General features: G+C 36.4%; 1 protein-coding gene across 8 annotated transcripts in view; it reads left to right on the forward strand.

Annotated features, from left to right (window-relative positions):
- The window catches only part of LOC148940354 (uncharacterized), a 47860-nt gene that overhangs the window by 22684 nt on the left and 9704 nt on the right, over positions 1-15472 (forward strand). For 7 of the 8 annotated variants that reach the window (XM_089105903.1, XM_089105905.1, XM_089105907.1 and 4 more), the window contains one exon: positions 4742-4918. In XM_089105903.1, the coding sequence (XP_088962029.1) occupies positions 4742-4918 (177 nt within the window). The remainder of the gene's footprint in view (positions 1-4741; positions 4919-15472) is intronic. The other variant, XM_089105910.1, reaches the window with a different exon arrangement.

Raw genomic sequence — 15472 nt, forward strand, 5'->3', positions numbered from 1 at the left:
AGCTAGCGACCTCAGGTACATTAGGACTGCAGCATCGGTTCTACGGGTACATTAGGACTACAGCATCGGTTCTACAGGTACAAAAGACTAGAGCGAGTTCAGGTACATTAGAACTACAGCATCGGTTCTACCGGTACATAGAACTACGGCGGCTTCAGGTACATTAGGACTACAGCATCAGTTCTACAGGTACATAGGACAACAGTGACTGCAGGTACATTACGACTACAGTATCGGTTCTACAGGTACAGAGGACTACAGCGACTTCAGGTACATTAGGACTACAGCATCGGTTCAGACTACAGCATACATACAGCATCAGTTCTGAGAAAGAGCTGAGAACTTGTAATGCCTTGGCAAGCTAACCATTCCAACGAGTTACACCAGTCTGATTGTCAATAAAATGATTGCTGAAATGACATTTGCCCTGTTGCAACGTTCTGTCAGTTCATATGCATCCGAGTTTCTAAAGTTTTATGCTGTAAAGAGGAATCGTCTCACTGCATATGAAAACTACTGCCTGCGATAGATGCTAAATGGTCGGACAGAATAACAATCATATAAATTTTGTCATTGTGCATATCAAACAGAAGTTCCTCTTCAGCCAGGTTTCCTAACATGGTTATCCAGTGACAGTTAAAGGGCAAAAGACAACGAACAATGCCAAAATATACGCTTTTAAATCCCTTGGAGCAAGCCAGGCATCTTATATACATCACCATTATCCCATATTGCAAATATATACTCTGCTCATCTAAGAGATAATTGGAAGCTCTTCAGTGACACCCTATGTGCCTCTGAAGGCACTTGATAAGCTAAGGTCAAAGGTAAGGTCCCCTTGGTCCAAGAAATATAGAACCTGAGTTTTGGGCTGATCAGAAACAAAGTGTTTTAACCCTGTGTTTAACAAAGTGTTTAAGTCCTCAGCCTAGTCTTTTCTTTGTATATTAGAGCACCCTTAGACCGAGGGTTTATCCAATAACTTTGCGTCATTTGGAGAAATTTAATTGAACTTAGAACGTAATATGGGTGCTAAAGGGTGTGATGGTTTCCCTCGTATTGTTGGAGTTGAAGACTTATGGAGAACCATAGTTTTACTTATATATGGAGAAAATCTTTAAGAGAAAATTTTGAACTTTAATGGTTGCAGCAGTTGCTGCAACCTAGTTAAGAGCGAACCACAGCCCATAGTAACCAAAAGGTGGAAAACGAGTTTAAAAAAATGCCTGGTGAGAAAAAATTGTCATCTAACACTGAATCAGGAATGGTAACTATTGTTTTGGTTAATTTTACAAGTAAAAGTGTATTGCAAAAACAAATTTATGGTGATTTAGAAAAAGAATCTGAAACCCCTCGGAAATGGCATTTGAACGAAATAAATAGTGCACCATTGGAATCAGCATGGTCGAAAACCTTCTGTAGGATAATTACAGTCCTCCATCTTGAACCCTAAGAAAAATCACTTTTTTGCATGTGTAGCACTGATGTGTCTCTTTTTCTACCAAGGCTAGCGAATGACCAGAACATCATGGAGAGGTGTTTAATGGCTCATTCGAACGGAAATTAAATTTGCTATTGCCCTTTTTAAGTGACCAAAAAGATTGGAGGACAGCTAGCCATCTTCCCCAAAAGGCCCCTCCCCCCTAAGTCGTCCTATAAATATTTTGAGATAGCCATGTTGTTCAACATAGTTCAAAGTTCCTATAAATATCGTTTTGATGATGATATGACCCTCCATAGTCCCTGGGGAAGGGTTGTACGTGGTATCGGACGTATCGGTATCGCGCGTATCGGTGTCGGGCGTATTGTCATCGTGTGTATCGTATCGGGCATATAGGTATCGGGTGTTTTTTCCAATCATGGTTTTGTGCCTTCTATCATGATTGAAGCTGCACCTGCAACCCAGTAAAAAGCAAATCATAGCCAATAGTAACCAAAAGTTGAAACGCGCATTTTGAAAAAAAACTGCCTAATGAGAAAAATTACCATCTGACGTTGATTTAAGAATGGTAACTATTATTTCGGTTAATCTTAATAGTAAAGGTTTATTAAGAAAGCAAATTGTAGATGATTTCGAAAAAGAGCCTGAAACCCCTCAAAAATGGCATCAGATCAAACCGAAGTTGCACCATTGGAAACAGTATGGTCATAAATCTTGTATAGGGTAATTAGAAACCCCACCTTGAACGACAAAGAAAATAACTTTTGCATGGGTAGCACTGATGTGTCTTTATTTCGTTTTTTTTAACCAGGGCTAGCGAGTTACCAGAACAACATAAAGAGATGTTTAATGGCTCATTCGAACGGAAATTAATATTGCTAGTGCCCTTTTTAAGTGACCAATAAGATTTTAGGGCAGCTACTCCCCCCCCCCCCCCCCAAGGCCCCCTTCTCCTAAAGTCGTCCGATCAGAATTATAAGATAGCAATTTTTTCAGCATAGTTGAAAGGTCTAATAACCATAATTTTGGTGATGATCTGACACTACATAGTCCCTGGGAAAAGGGCTGTAAGTTACGCAATTATGTTTCTACAAAATCTAATCGATTAAATTAAATTAATAGAGTTCAGTTCAGTCGGTAGAGTTTGGGCGTTGAAATAGGATGTCAAAGGTTCAAATCAATAAAGGCATTTTTTTAAAATGATGGTTTTATGTTCAGTTCAGCTCTACCGGCTGAACTGACCTCTATTAATCTAATTTAATCCTTTGGATTTTGTAGGACCGTAATTGCGTAAATCAATAGTTATCATTATATTTGTTATTGGGAAATATTTTAACATTTTCTAGGGGGGATTTTCCACGGGAAAAGTTATCCATAGGAAAGAAGTTTCTGGGAGAACTTTCCAGGAGGAAATTTACAAGGGGGTGGGGGTGGGAAATTCCTAGCATTATTTGAATACCGTCACAAATTAAATAGAAAAAATCAACTGGGAATAAGGAACAAGATTAGAACTTAAATAGAACAAAAATTATTCTGTATGTGAAAGGGGGAGGGGGGGGGCAGGGGTGTCCTGAGGCTCATTTTATTGGGGGTTGGGCGATCTTCGTAAATTTTACCGAATCGCTACTTGATTAATGCCTAATTTTTTGCAGAAATCAAGTATTTTGCTAAATTTCAGCTGATTTTGCAAAATTTCTGCAAAACTCCTAAATTGTTTTGTGTTTTCAGTAAAGAGCTTGTTTTCTATAATCATGCGAAAATAGGGAATATTATCGGTTGGTTTATTTGCACTAGTCTTATCGATGTGTGTTAGATAGACTGTTAAGCAATAATTTTTGTTCGTTTAAAGTTTCAACTTCGCTATTTACTTTCCTTAAAAAATTTTTTTTTTCACGCTTTTTACAAAAAAGCGTGAAACGCTTTTTTGTATTTTGTAGATAAAAGCTTTAAATTTGTCCTCCAGGGTTTTTAGACATATTTGATTTGATTCTGTAATTTTTTTAAGACTGCTCTTCTTTTTTAGAATGTTTTCTTTCTAATAGTAAAATTGTGTAAATAGATGCTGACAACCTTAATTTATAATTAAGGAATTTTACGTGTCTGAAATCAGCATCAAAGCTAGATCTTTTGATCCCTATGCTGTTTCCAAGATTCTGTCCACGGAGTTAAGACTTTAGCATAAAGAGCAAGGATTGAGGAAGGTCAGCCCCCTTCAAATAGGGAATAATTTCTGTTCGTTTTAAGTTTTAATGTTGCTCCTTAGTTTCAGTTGAAAAAAATTGTTTTTTTAGGTACTAGAATAACATGTAAATATAATAGTAGTATTTATGTAAAAATAAGTGAAATCATTGTTTTGCTGTTTTATCGTGAATCTCGTTTTTTTGTGGTTTTTTTTTGTCCTTTTTTGTAACCATAGATATGCAGGTCTTGCATTGAAAATATCATAATGAATACAGCGTATCTGCAACATCTCAGGAACAGATAGTGGCATGTAGTTGGAACTTTTAGGGAATGTTGAGGAATATATAAAAATAAATCAATAGACATTAATTAAAACTAATGAATTTTAACCGAATGTTCTAATTCTTAAGCTGGACACGTGAAAAACTAGAAAAAGATTCATTATATTAACCAATAGACAAGTTTTGGCAATCAAAAAAGGACAAGAAATTAATTAAAATAAAATTTGAAAAAGAAATGTTTCAAAGAAAAGTAAAGAGCCTTATAACTTAAGGCCAGAAGACATGAATTCCTACTATAATTCAAACTCAAAACGACTAAAAATTAAAGTTTGAGTTGACAAGGGGGCCTGTTTTCTTACTGTTTATTAAAAATAGCATTTTTTTTTCAACGAATCTTCTTTATATATTTCTTTGCTTTGTGCAGCTCAGAGGACTTCACTTCTTTTAAATTAAACTTAGACAAGATTAAATAGAAAATTTAAGTGCAAAACATCCAATGATAAAAAAACGAAAAACAAACAAACAACAAAAATCTATTTAGGAATCTATTAGGATTTAATTCAACTGATCTGCTTTGACATTTTTTTTAACTATTATCTTGTGAAAAAAGTAATTATATTCTCCCTCCCATAAATTGATGTTTGTCCATTGGTAGGTTTATGTCGTGTCTGTTGTTTATTAATCTATTGATTAGCCCTTTTTTTCAATTACCCCAATATCAAAACTTCTGCTCTAGTTGAGAATTTAGTAATGGCTCAAATATTATTATGTTAGTATGCTAGAAATGAGGAATCTTTGAACCACTGAATTTTTTATGTTTCATCCTTATTTTCTTTAGTTTTATTTCTTCTAGAATTGGAAGATATAATCCCAACGATCAGTGAGGTACACGTTGAAACTACAACATCTAGTTTAATGTCTGAGCATAAGGACAATATTTTTGCAGAATCTTCCATAGAGCTCGAAGTTAACCCCGATTTCTTTCAAATGGATCCGATTACTGACAATGATCAAGGTATTTTTGTCATTCACGGATAATGTTTTGGTCTCTCCAGGACCTCCTAGTTTTATCATTTTCCCTGTATTTTTTGAAATTTTTAACATAATTTGCATGCCTTATCTCTGTTTGACGAAATATTTCAATAAAATATATAATATCTCTGTTTGACGAAATATTGACAACAAAATATATATTTAGGTAGATGCTTTGTATATTGTTTTGGATATTTCACACTACTACAATAAAATATATGCTTAGGTAGATACTCTGTATATTGTTTTGGATATGTCACACCACTACAATAAAATATATGCTTAGGTAGATACTTTGTATATTGTTTTGGATATGTCACACCACTACAATATAATATATGCTTAGGTTTGATGCCCTAGATTGTTATGGATTTTGTTGAGTTTATTCGTCGTGTGTGATAAATCTTAAAACATTTCATAGACAATCAAGCAATGAAATCTTCTGCATTGGAAGGGACTGACCCTATTTTCCTTCAAGCGGATCCTATTTGAATCCTTCAGTGGAAGAGAATGGGAAGCCTGTAAGAGTAGGATCATTGACTATTTCACGTGGGAGGATAGGGGTTATGTTTCCTTCACAGTTTATATAATTATCCAGTATGATCTTTCCCTATTTCACCCATTATAAAAACCCGGACCGAGGTGCGAGTGCTCCAGAGAACGTTTTTGCGGATATAAACATAAGCGGCATTATATCTTTTCACGGGTAGACAAAGAATAATCACCTACGGAACAAGTACTGCCAAAACCACTTGGCCGGCTCAACCAATAAGTGAACAATAAGTGCAGAAATAAGTGGGAGGAGCTTTTTGTTCGCACCGAGAATGAAGAGCCAGAAATCATCTGCGGTAAACTTACTGGTATACTATATAAACTGTGGTTTTCTTCAAGTGGAAGAGAACGGGAAGCCTGTAAGAGTAGGATCAATGACTATTTCACGTGGGAAGATAGGGGTTAAAAACTACAAGTCGCACTAACTATAAACTATGCATAGCTTGGTAAAAAAAGTAGAAAATATAAAAGAAACAAACAAACAAATGACCAAACACAAACAAACAAACAAATGACCGTGGATTGTCAGTTTAATCGACATATACTGACATTTCTTCCTTAAGGCTCTGATAATTTTTCATTTATGAAAGTAAATAAGGTGAAAACATTTCAAACGAATTTTGCTTTCAGTAAAGCGCAAGCCCTACTCATGTTAATTTTTGCTTGTTTTGAGTTTGACTCGGCTATTTATTATAATTTCTGTCTTTTTTAGTTTCATTTTTTTAGTGTTTTGTTGTAGTTTTACGCTTCGAAGATTATTTGACTTTAGTTTTACTCGTTCTTGGCTTAATGGAAATCTTAACTTTTCTTTGAAAAACTTGTCTTGTAAAGAAAGTTTTTTAAATTAATTTCTGTTCGTTTTTTATTTACATCTTATGGAAAAAGTCTTTCTTATGGAAAAAATGATACTGTATATCTTTTCAGTTTTCTTCTATAAGAATCCATAGCATTGGGTGCTATTTGTATGTTGGAGAAACTTTTCAACAATTTTTAATCCTGACGCACATAGTATTTTTTTAATTCAATTTTATAGCTTTTAATTTAATTTTATATATTTAATTTATTTTAATCTAATTTTATAATTTTAATTTAATTTTATATATTTAATTTATTTATGAAAAACTATACCGATCCTTTTTTGTAACTTAAATAAAAAAAAAACACGGCTTTTTTCAACTGAAAATAAGGAGCAACAGTAAAACTTAAACGAACAGAAATTATTATGTATATGAGGGGATTCGCTCTCTCGTCAATACATCGCTCTTTACGCCAAAGTTCGAATTTTTGTTCCAATTCTTTATGAATGACCCCTGAATCACAAAGGCTGTTTAATCTAGGCAGCATAATAGCGCTGCCTATGTAAAGAACGATGTTGGCACAATGTATTTTTTATTTTTGGTCTCAGACCAGGGCACTTCGTATCGAAGGAGTTGTCGTAGAAACTTCTATAAGGGCTCATTCGATTGGAAATTGGAGTGGCTAGTGCCCTTTATAATAGTCGAAAGTGATTGGAAGGCAACTAACACCCCTTCAACGCATACCATTTCCCCAAACACATCCAATCAAAATTTTAAGACAGCCATTTTGTTCAGCGTAGTTGATTTTCACATGCAAATTATGTTTTTGAGGAGGACACTCCCCCACAGTCCTCAGGGGAAGGGCTGTAAGTTATGCCCTGGGGGCATATAAGATTTTTACCAAAAAGCGTTGTCGTAGAAACTTCAAAAAATGCTCATTCGATTGGAAATTCAAAAGGCTAATGCCCTTTTTAATAGTTGAAAGTGATTGGGAGGGCAACTAACCCCCTCTCACGCCCACCTTTTCTCCAAACACATCCAATCAAAATTTTGAGATAGTCATTTTGTTCAACGTAGTTGAAAGTTGTGAAAATTTGGTCTTTGATGATGACACCCCCCCCCCCCGCAGCCCTCAGGGCAAGGGTTATAAGTCGGGCTCTTGGAGCATATAAGGTTTTCATAGAAAGTGTTGTCGTAGAAACTTCAAAAGGGGCTCATTCGATTAGAAATTGAAATGGCTAGTGCCCTTTTTAATAGTCGAAAGTGATTGGAAGGCAACTAACACCCCTTCCACGCCCACCATTTATCCAAACACATCCGATCAAAATTTTGAGATAGCCATTTTGTTCAACGTAGTTGAAAATTCTGGAAATAAGGTCTTTGGAAATTAGGAAATGATAACCCCCTCAGAGGCCTCAAGGCAAGGGTCATAAGTTATACCCTGGGGTCTATAAGGTTTTTATTGAAATCTTTGTCGTAGAAACTTGAAAAAGGGTGCATTCAATTGGAAATTCAAAGGGCTATTGCCCTTTTTAATAGTCAAATGTGATTGGAGGGCAACTAAACCCCTCTCACGCCCACCATTTCCCCAAACACATACAATCGAAATTTTTAGATAGCAATTTTGTTCAACGTAGTTGAAAGTTTTGGAAATTAGATCTTTAAAGATTACACCCCTCCCCCCTTCACAGCCCCCAGAGCAAGGGTTGTAAGTTATGCCCCGGGGGCATATAAGGTTTTTATAGAAAGCGCTGTCGTAGAAACTTCCAAATGGACTTATTCCATTGACAATTGAAATGGCTAGTGGTCTTTTTAATAGTCGAAAGTAATTGGAGGGCAACTAACCCCCCTATCACGCCCACCATTTTCCCAAACACATACAATCAAAATATTGAAATAGCCATTTTTTCAACGTTGGTGAAAGTTCTGGAAATTATGTCTTTGAGCATGAACCCGCCCCCCCCCCCCGCAGCCCTCAGGGCAAGCGTTATAAGTTATGCCCTGGGGACATATGAGGTTTCTATAGAAAGTGTTGTTGCAAAACTTCAAAAAGGGCTCATTCGATTGAAAATTGAAAGGGCGAGTGCCCTTTTGGATAGTTGAAAGTCATTGGAGGGCAACTAACCCACCTCTAACGCCCACCATTTCCCTAAACCCATCCAATCAAAATTTTAAGATATTTGTTTTGTTCAACGTAGCTAAAAGTTCTGGAAATTAGGTCTTTTAGGAAGACAACCCCCTCAGAGCCCTCAGGGCAGGGGTTGTAAATTATACTCTGGGGACATATAAGGTTTTTATAGAAAGCGTTGTCTTAGAAACTTCAAAAAGGGCTCATTCGACTGGAAATTGAAAGGGCTAGTGCCCTTTTTAATAATCGAAAGTGTATGGAGAGCAACTAACCCACTTCTCACGCCCACCATTTCCCCAAACACATTGAATTAAAATTTTGAGATAGCCATTTTGTTCATCGTAGTTGAAAGTTCTGAATATTATGATTTTGAGGATGAGAAACCCCCTAAACCCCTCAGGGCAAGGGTTGTAAGTTATGCTCTGGGGGCATATAAGGTTTTTATGGAAAGCATTTTCTAGAGACTTCAAAAGGGCTCATTCGATCGGAAACTGAAAGGGCTTAGTGCCCTTTTTAATAGTCGAAAGTGATTGGAGGGCAACTAGTGCCCCTCTGAAGCTCATCATTTTCCAAAACATCCAACAAAATTTTGGGATAGCGATTTTTTCCAACGTAGTTGAAAGTTCTGGATATTATGTCTTTGAGGATGATCACCCCCCCCCACAACCCTCAGGAAAAGGGTTGTAAGTTTTGCCCTGGGGGCATATAAAGTTTTTATAGAGCGTTGTAATAGAAACTTCGAAGGGCTAGTGCCCTTTTAAATAGTCAAATGTGATTGGAGGAACGTTAACACTCCTCCCACTCCCACCATTTCCCCAAAAACATCTAATAAAAATTTTGAGACATTTATTTTGTTCAAAGTTGTTAAAAGTTCTGGAAATTAGGTCTTTTAGGAAGACAATCCCCTCAGAACCCTCAGGGCAGGGGTTGTAAATTATACCCTGGGGGCGTATAAGGTTTTTATATAAAGTGTTATCTTAGAAACTTCAAAAAGTGCTCATTTGACTGGAAATTGAAAGGGCTACTGCCCTTTCTAATAGTCGAAAGTGAATGGAGAGCAACTAACCACCCTCTCACGCCCACCATTTCTCCAAACACATTGAATTAAAATTTTGAGATAGCCATTTTGTTCGACGTAGTTGAAAGTTCTGAAAATTATGATTTTGAGGATGACAAACCCACTAAACCCCTCAGGGCAAGGGCTGTAAGTTATGCCCTGGGGGCATATAAGGTTTTTATGGAAAGCATTTTTTAGAGACTTCAAAAAGGGTTTATTCGATTGGAAACTGAAAGGGCCTAGTGCTCTTTTTAATAATCGAAAGTGATTGGAGGGCAACTAGTGCCCCTCTGAAGCTCACAATTTTCCAAAATATTTAATCAAAATTTTGGGATAGCCATTTTTTCCAACGTAGTTGAAAGTTCTAGATATTATGGCTTTGAGGATGATCCCCCCCCCCCCCACAACCCGTAGGGCAAAGGTTGTAAGTTATGCCCTGGGGGCATATAAGGTTTTTATAGAGTGTTGTAATAGAAACTTCGAAGGGCTATTGCCCTTTTTAACAGTCAAAAGTGATTGGAGGAACATTAACACTCCTCCCACACCCACCATTTCCCCAAAAACATCCAATAAAAATTTTGAGATAGCTATTTTGTTCAATGTAGTTGAAAAGTCCGGAAATTATGTGTTTAAGGATGACATTACCCCCACAGCCCTCAGCGCAAGGGTCTTAAGTTATGCCCTGAGAGCATATAAGGTTTTTATAGAAAGCGTTATCGTAGAAACTTCAAAAACGGTTCATTCGATTGGAAATTGAAAGCGCTAGTGCCCTATTTAATAGTCGAAAGTGATTGGAGGGCAACTAACGCCCCTTTTAAGCCAACCATTTCCCCAACACATCCGAACAAAATTTTGAGATAGACATTTTGTTCAAAGTAGTTGAAAGTTCTGGAAATTAGGTCTTTGCCAGTGTTGTCGTAGAAACTTTAAAAAGAACTCATTCAATTGGGAAATGAGAGGGCTAGTGCTCTTGTTAATAGTCATAAGCGACCGGAGTGTGAATGCCCCCCAAACACTTCCGATCAACATTTTGATATAGCCATTTTGTTGAACGTAGTTGAAGGGTCCGGAAATTATGTGTTTGAGTATGACAACCCCCAACAGCCCTCAGGGCTAAGGTTGTAAGTTATGCCCTGGGGGCCTATAATGTCATATAGAAAGTTATTTCGTAAAAATTTCAATAAGGGCTCTTTCGATTGGAATTTGAGTGGGATATTGCCGTTTTTAATTGTCGAAAGTAAACAGAAGGAGAATCGCCCCCCCCCCCAACGCCCATTATTTCTCCAAACATTTCCGATCAACATTTTGATATGGCCATTTTTTTCAACGTAGTTGAAAGCTCTGGAAATTATGTCTTTGAGGATAACAACCCTCCCCCTCATAGCCCTTATTGAAAGGGTCGTAAGTTATGCCCTTGGGGCATATAACATTTTTATAGAAAGTTTTGATGTAGAAGCTTCAAAAAGGGCTCATTCGGTTGGAAATTGAGAGGACTTTTTTCAAACAGTTCGTGGTCGGACAACAGTTCGTGGTCGAGGGCGGACATAGGTCACGAAGGCAGCTCTTAACCGGTCAAACAGTTCGTGGTAACGAACTGTAAGTAGGGAGCGACCCGGCTCAATGGTAACCAAAACTCTAAAAAACAGAATTTTGATACCAATAGATACATCAAAAGAATCAGATTTTAATTATGATTTCAAATATATAAGTTTCATCAAGTTTAATCTTACCAATCAAAAGTTACGCGCCTGAGAAAATTTGGCTGATTTTCGAAAAAAGAGGGAAAGACCCCCTAAAAGTTATAGAACCTTAATGAAAATCACACCATCATATTCAACGTATCAGAGAACCTTACTGTAGAGTTTTCAAGCTCCTATCTATAAAAATGTGGAATTTTCCAATTTTTGCCAGAAGAAAGATCATAGATGGGGGATTATTTATTTTTTTTTCCCAGGGGTAATCGTATTGACCCAGTGGTCCTAGAATATCGTGGGAGGGCTCATTGGAACAGAAATTAAAAGTTCTAGTGTCCTTTTTAAGTGACAAAAAATGGAGAACTACTAGGCCCCCTCCCACGCTCATTTTTTCTCAAAGTCACCCAATTGAAATTTTGAGATAGCCATTTGGTTCAGCATAGTCGAAAATCTAATAAATATGTCTTTTAGGATGACTTAATCCCCCACAGTTCCCAGGGAAAGGGCTGCAAGTTATGAACTTTGCCCATTGCTTACATATTGTATTGGTTATTGGGACGTATACAGACATTTTCAGGAAGGATTTGTTTCTGGTGGAGGGGGGGCTGGAGGAGTGGGTTATTTGGGAGAATCTTTCCGTGGAGGATGTTTCTTTGGGGTAAGGGACATTTCTATGAAGGGGGCGCCAGATTTCCAAGCATTATTTAAAAAAACGATCAGAAATTAAATTAAAAAAACAAGTTTTTTCAACTGAAAGTAAGAAGCAACATTAAAACTTAAAACGAACAGAAATTATTTCGTATATGAGGGGGGTTCGCCCCCTAGTCAATACCTCGCTCTTTCCGCTAAAGTTTTTTTTAGTGCTTTCAAAAGAGCTATCTATTCTAATTAAACGGCCTTTGTGATTCATGGGTTTGGGAATTAGATTTTTTTTTAAACTTTTAACGTAAAGAGCTTTGCATTGACTAAGGGGAGAACCCCCTCATATACGTAATAACATATACGTAATAAAAAAAAACAATAAAAAAAACGAGCGATACGGCTCAATAGTAATCGAAACTTTTAAAAACGGAACTTTGATGTCAATAAATGTATCAAAAGAATGGGCTTATAATGCTGATTCTAAATATATAAATTTTATTAAGTTTAGCATTACTCATCAAAGGCTACGAGCCTGAGAAAATTTACCTGATTTTTTAAAGAGGGGCGAAACATCCCCTACAACTGAAAGAATTTTAATGAAAATCACACCGTCAGATTCAGCGTATCAGGAAACCCTCTTGCATAGGTTTCAAGCTGCAAAAATCTGCAACTTTGTATTTTTTGCCAGAAGAAAAATATACGAATATAGAAGTTCGTTACGTAAGTTAATTTGTAAATTACGTCGGAACCAAATGTAGAGACAGCCATTTAGCAAAAGAAAAGTAAAATTTTTATGCAAATTTTGTTTACTTATTCAATGACGGTGAGCCAAAATAAAAGCTGCATTAACTAAAAAACGATCAGAAATTAAATAAAAAAACAAGTTTTTTAAACTGGAAGTAAGGAACGACATTAAAACTTAAAACGAACAGAAATTATTCCGTATATGAAAGGGGCTGTCCCCTCCTCAACGCCTCGCTCTTTACGCTAAAGTTTGACTCTGTCTCCCAATTTTATTTTTTAAAACAATAAAAAACTTTAGCGTAAAAGAGCGAGGCGTTGAGGAGGGGACAGCCCCTTTCATATACGGAATAATTTCTGTTCGTTTTAAGTTTTAATGTCGTTCCTTACTTTCAGTATAAAAAACTTGTTTTTTTTTATTTAATCATTTAAAGTGGAGACGGTAGAAAATGATATCAAATTCCCTGGGAAACAATTGGAATATTTTGTTAGACCCAGGACCCATTGGGACTTGTTCATTGTCTTGGGTATTTTGCGATTTCTCATAAGCCAGTGGCCTAATTTGGCTTTTGTGTGTGCTCCCTTATAATTAGATTCTTTGGATCTTATTGAATGCCACGGTGAATCTATAACTCAGTTTTCCAATAATTTTGAGATATATCTGAATAATTTCGACATTTTTGTTGCTGCTTTTGTACCCCTTTACTCATACCCTCAATTTTTTTTCAAGGAACACTAAGCTGTTTAACGTTATTTTGCGTGTTTGTTTGAACCATATAGTGACCTAGTCAATTATTAAGTAAATTATTTTTTTTTAAATATAAAGCTGATACGGTGTCCTATCAAGGTGGTATCTAGAGGGGGGGGGTAAGGAGGTATTACATTTAAACGATAATATCTCGAAATGTTTTTATTTAAAGCAGAGACGGCATTCTATCAAGGTGGTATCCAGAGTTTTTTGAAAGCAGGGATGCCAATAAGTTAATTATTTTTTTTATATATAAAGCAGAGACGGTTTCCTATCAAGATGATATCCAGAGGGGGAGGCATAGGGAGTTATTATATTTAAGTGATAGTACCTTGATTTTTTTTTTATTGAAAGCAAGGATGCCAAAAAGTTTAAAAGATGACAAAAATTAACAAGATTTTCGTGAGTTATACTTGATACAGCACTTGCATAGTTTTATCGTCCATAGGGAAAAGGACACATGCGCCCAACCCGTTTTTTTTCTTATTGTTGAAACGAGTTTACTTTGAAAACATTCATTCATAAGTACCAGGCAGATTCACACTAAAACGAATTGGTGTGATGAAAGCGATATCGACATCCCACCTAACGTTGCGCTCGAGTGACAATGGCGCCCTTGGTCCAGTGCCCAAGTTACATTAAAAGGCCAGGTCACAATAAAAGCTTTCAATTTGGGAGATTGAAGGAGGAGTCTTTGACAGTCTTATGACTTCAGGGTACTAGATGTTGCAACGTTCTTAGGTATCTATAGTGGTTTAAAAAATTCAATCACCCCACAAATGAAGACTAAAAATATGCACAAATATAACAAATGGAACATTTGGAATATTGTAACACTTTTTTCTAAGCTTTGAAGAAAAGCAAAAAAGGCTAAATACCCCTAACAACGCTTGAAAGCTATTTTAAAAGGAAACTCTTTGGTGATTTCAACGGATATGACCAAAGAAGAAGCTTTGAGCTTGGGTAGGGATCAAAGAGGAGTCTTTGAGTATTTTGACCACAGGTGACTTATTGTTGCGACTTCTTAAATTTGGTAATTTTTGTGGGCATTTGGAAATCAAATCTTAAACTCAATAACTGATTCTAAGTCTCCTAACATTTTGCTTGGATTAAATGTGACAAATTAGGAAGAAAATCTAACCATCTTCCTGGAGCTACTTCAGTCTTCATATTATTTCATTTGATTACATTTAAAACGGATGAGTTTTTCATTTTTTACCTAAGAAAATAGCTGGCAATTATTCTTCTTCATACCGAACAAACCATGAAGTGTTTTTTGTTTCATTGTAATTGAAGTGTTCTCATGTGAAGTGTTCATCATGTATTTTTTAATTTGATAAATTTACTCCTTTTAAATGTAGTTTATAATGTAGCTGATATTAGGTATTTATACGTTTATAATTTGGAATGAATCCCCCAAAGAAAAAATGAATAATATCCAAAAGAGCAGCCAACAGCAATAAAAAAGCAGCAGTTCAGCCTTAACCTACATGACATATATTCTATAAAGAAGCCAAAAAAACTTTTAAATGCATGGAAAAAAAAATTACTATTAGAAACCAGTTTTTAATACAAGGAAGGCTTTTTAGGAATCCAAAAGAGCAAACTGTCCCAAAAGAGCAAGAGCATTTCAAGTGTTTTAAAGGTGACAAAACAGATATAGGCAAAGGGCATTATGAAAAAATTAAGCTTCTAAGTTGAAACTTGTATTCAAGGTTTTTACCCAGATAACTGACGAATTTTGTGATACGGTATTTGAAGTTTTGTATGCAGTAATGCTTGATGAAAAAAGCGTACTAATTTTGATACTTATTTATGTTCAAAATACATAGCTAATAGATACTTCGACTATTATGCAAGGGTTCTGAGACGCCACAGCCATTTCGTTTCTACCACATTTCTACTTCTCTTGATGAATAACTAAGAAGACCAATTTCCAGCCAGCAATTTGTGAAGTTTTGAACTCATGAATAGGCTCGAATCTGTTGTAAATTTAAGCTGTGATTTGAGAAAGACATGAAAACATTAATGTTTGCGGTCAACATTGATCACGCCGGAGGCGCGCCGCCGACATCTTACCGGTGGCGCGCCGCCGAACCGTCGGCACGGCAGCGGCGCTCTGTTTTTGGCCCCGCCGCCGCTGGTCTTCCCTCATTGGCGCGGCGTCGGGGTCTAATG

Source organism: Artemia sp. Qi Xiang Cuo, chromosome 20 (genome assembly GCF_049724085.1).
Source record: "Artemia sp. Qi Xiang Cuo chromosome 20, ASM4972408v1, whole genome shotgun sequence".
In the NCBI taxonomy this organism is placed as follows: domain Eukaryota; kingdom Metazoa; phylum Arthropoda; class Branchiopoda; order Anostraca; family Artemiidae; genus Artemia; species Artemia sp. Qi Xiang Cuo.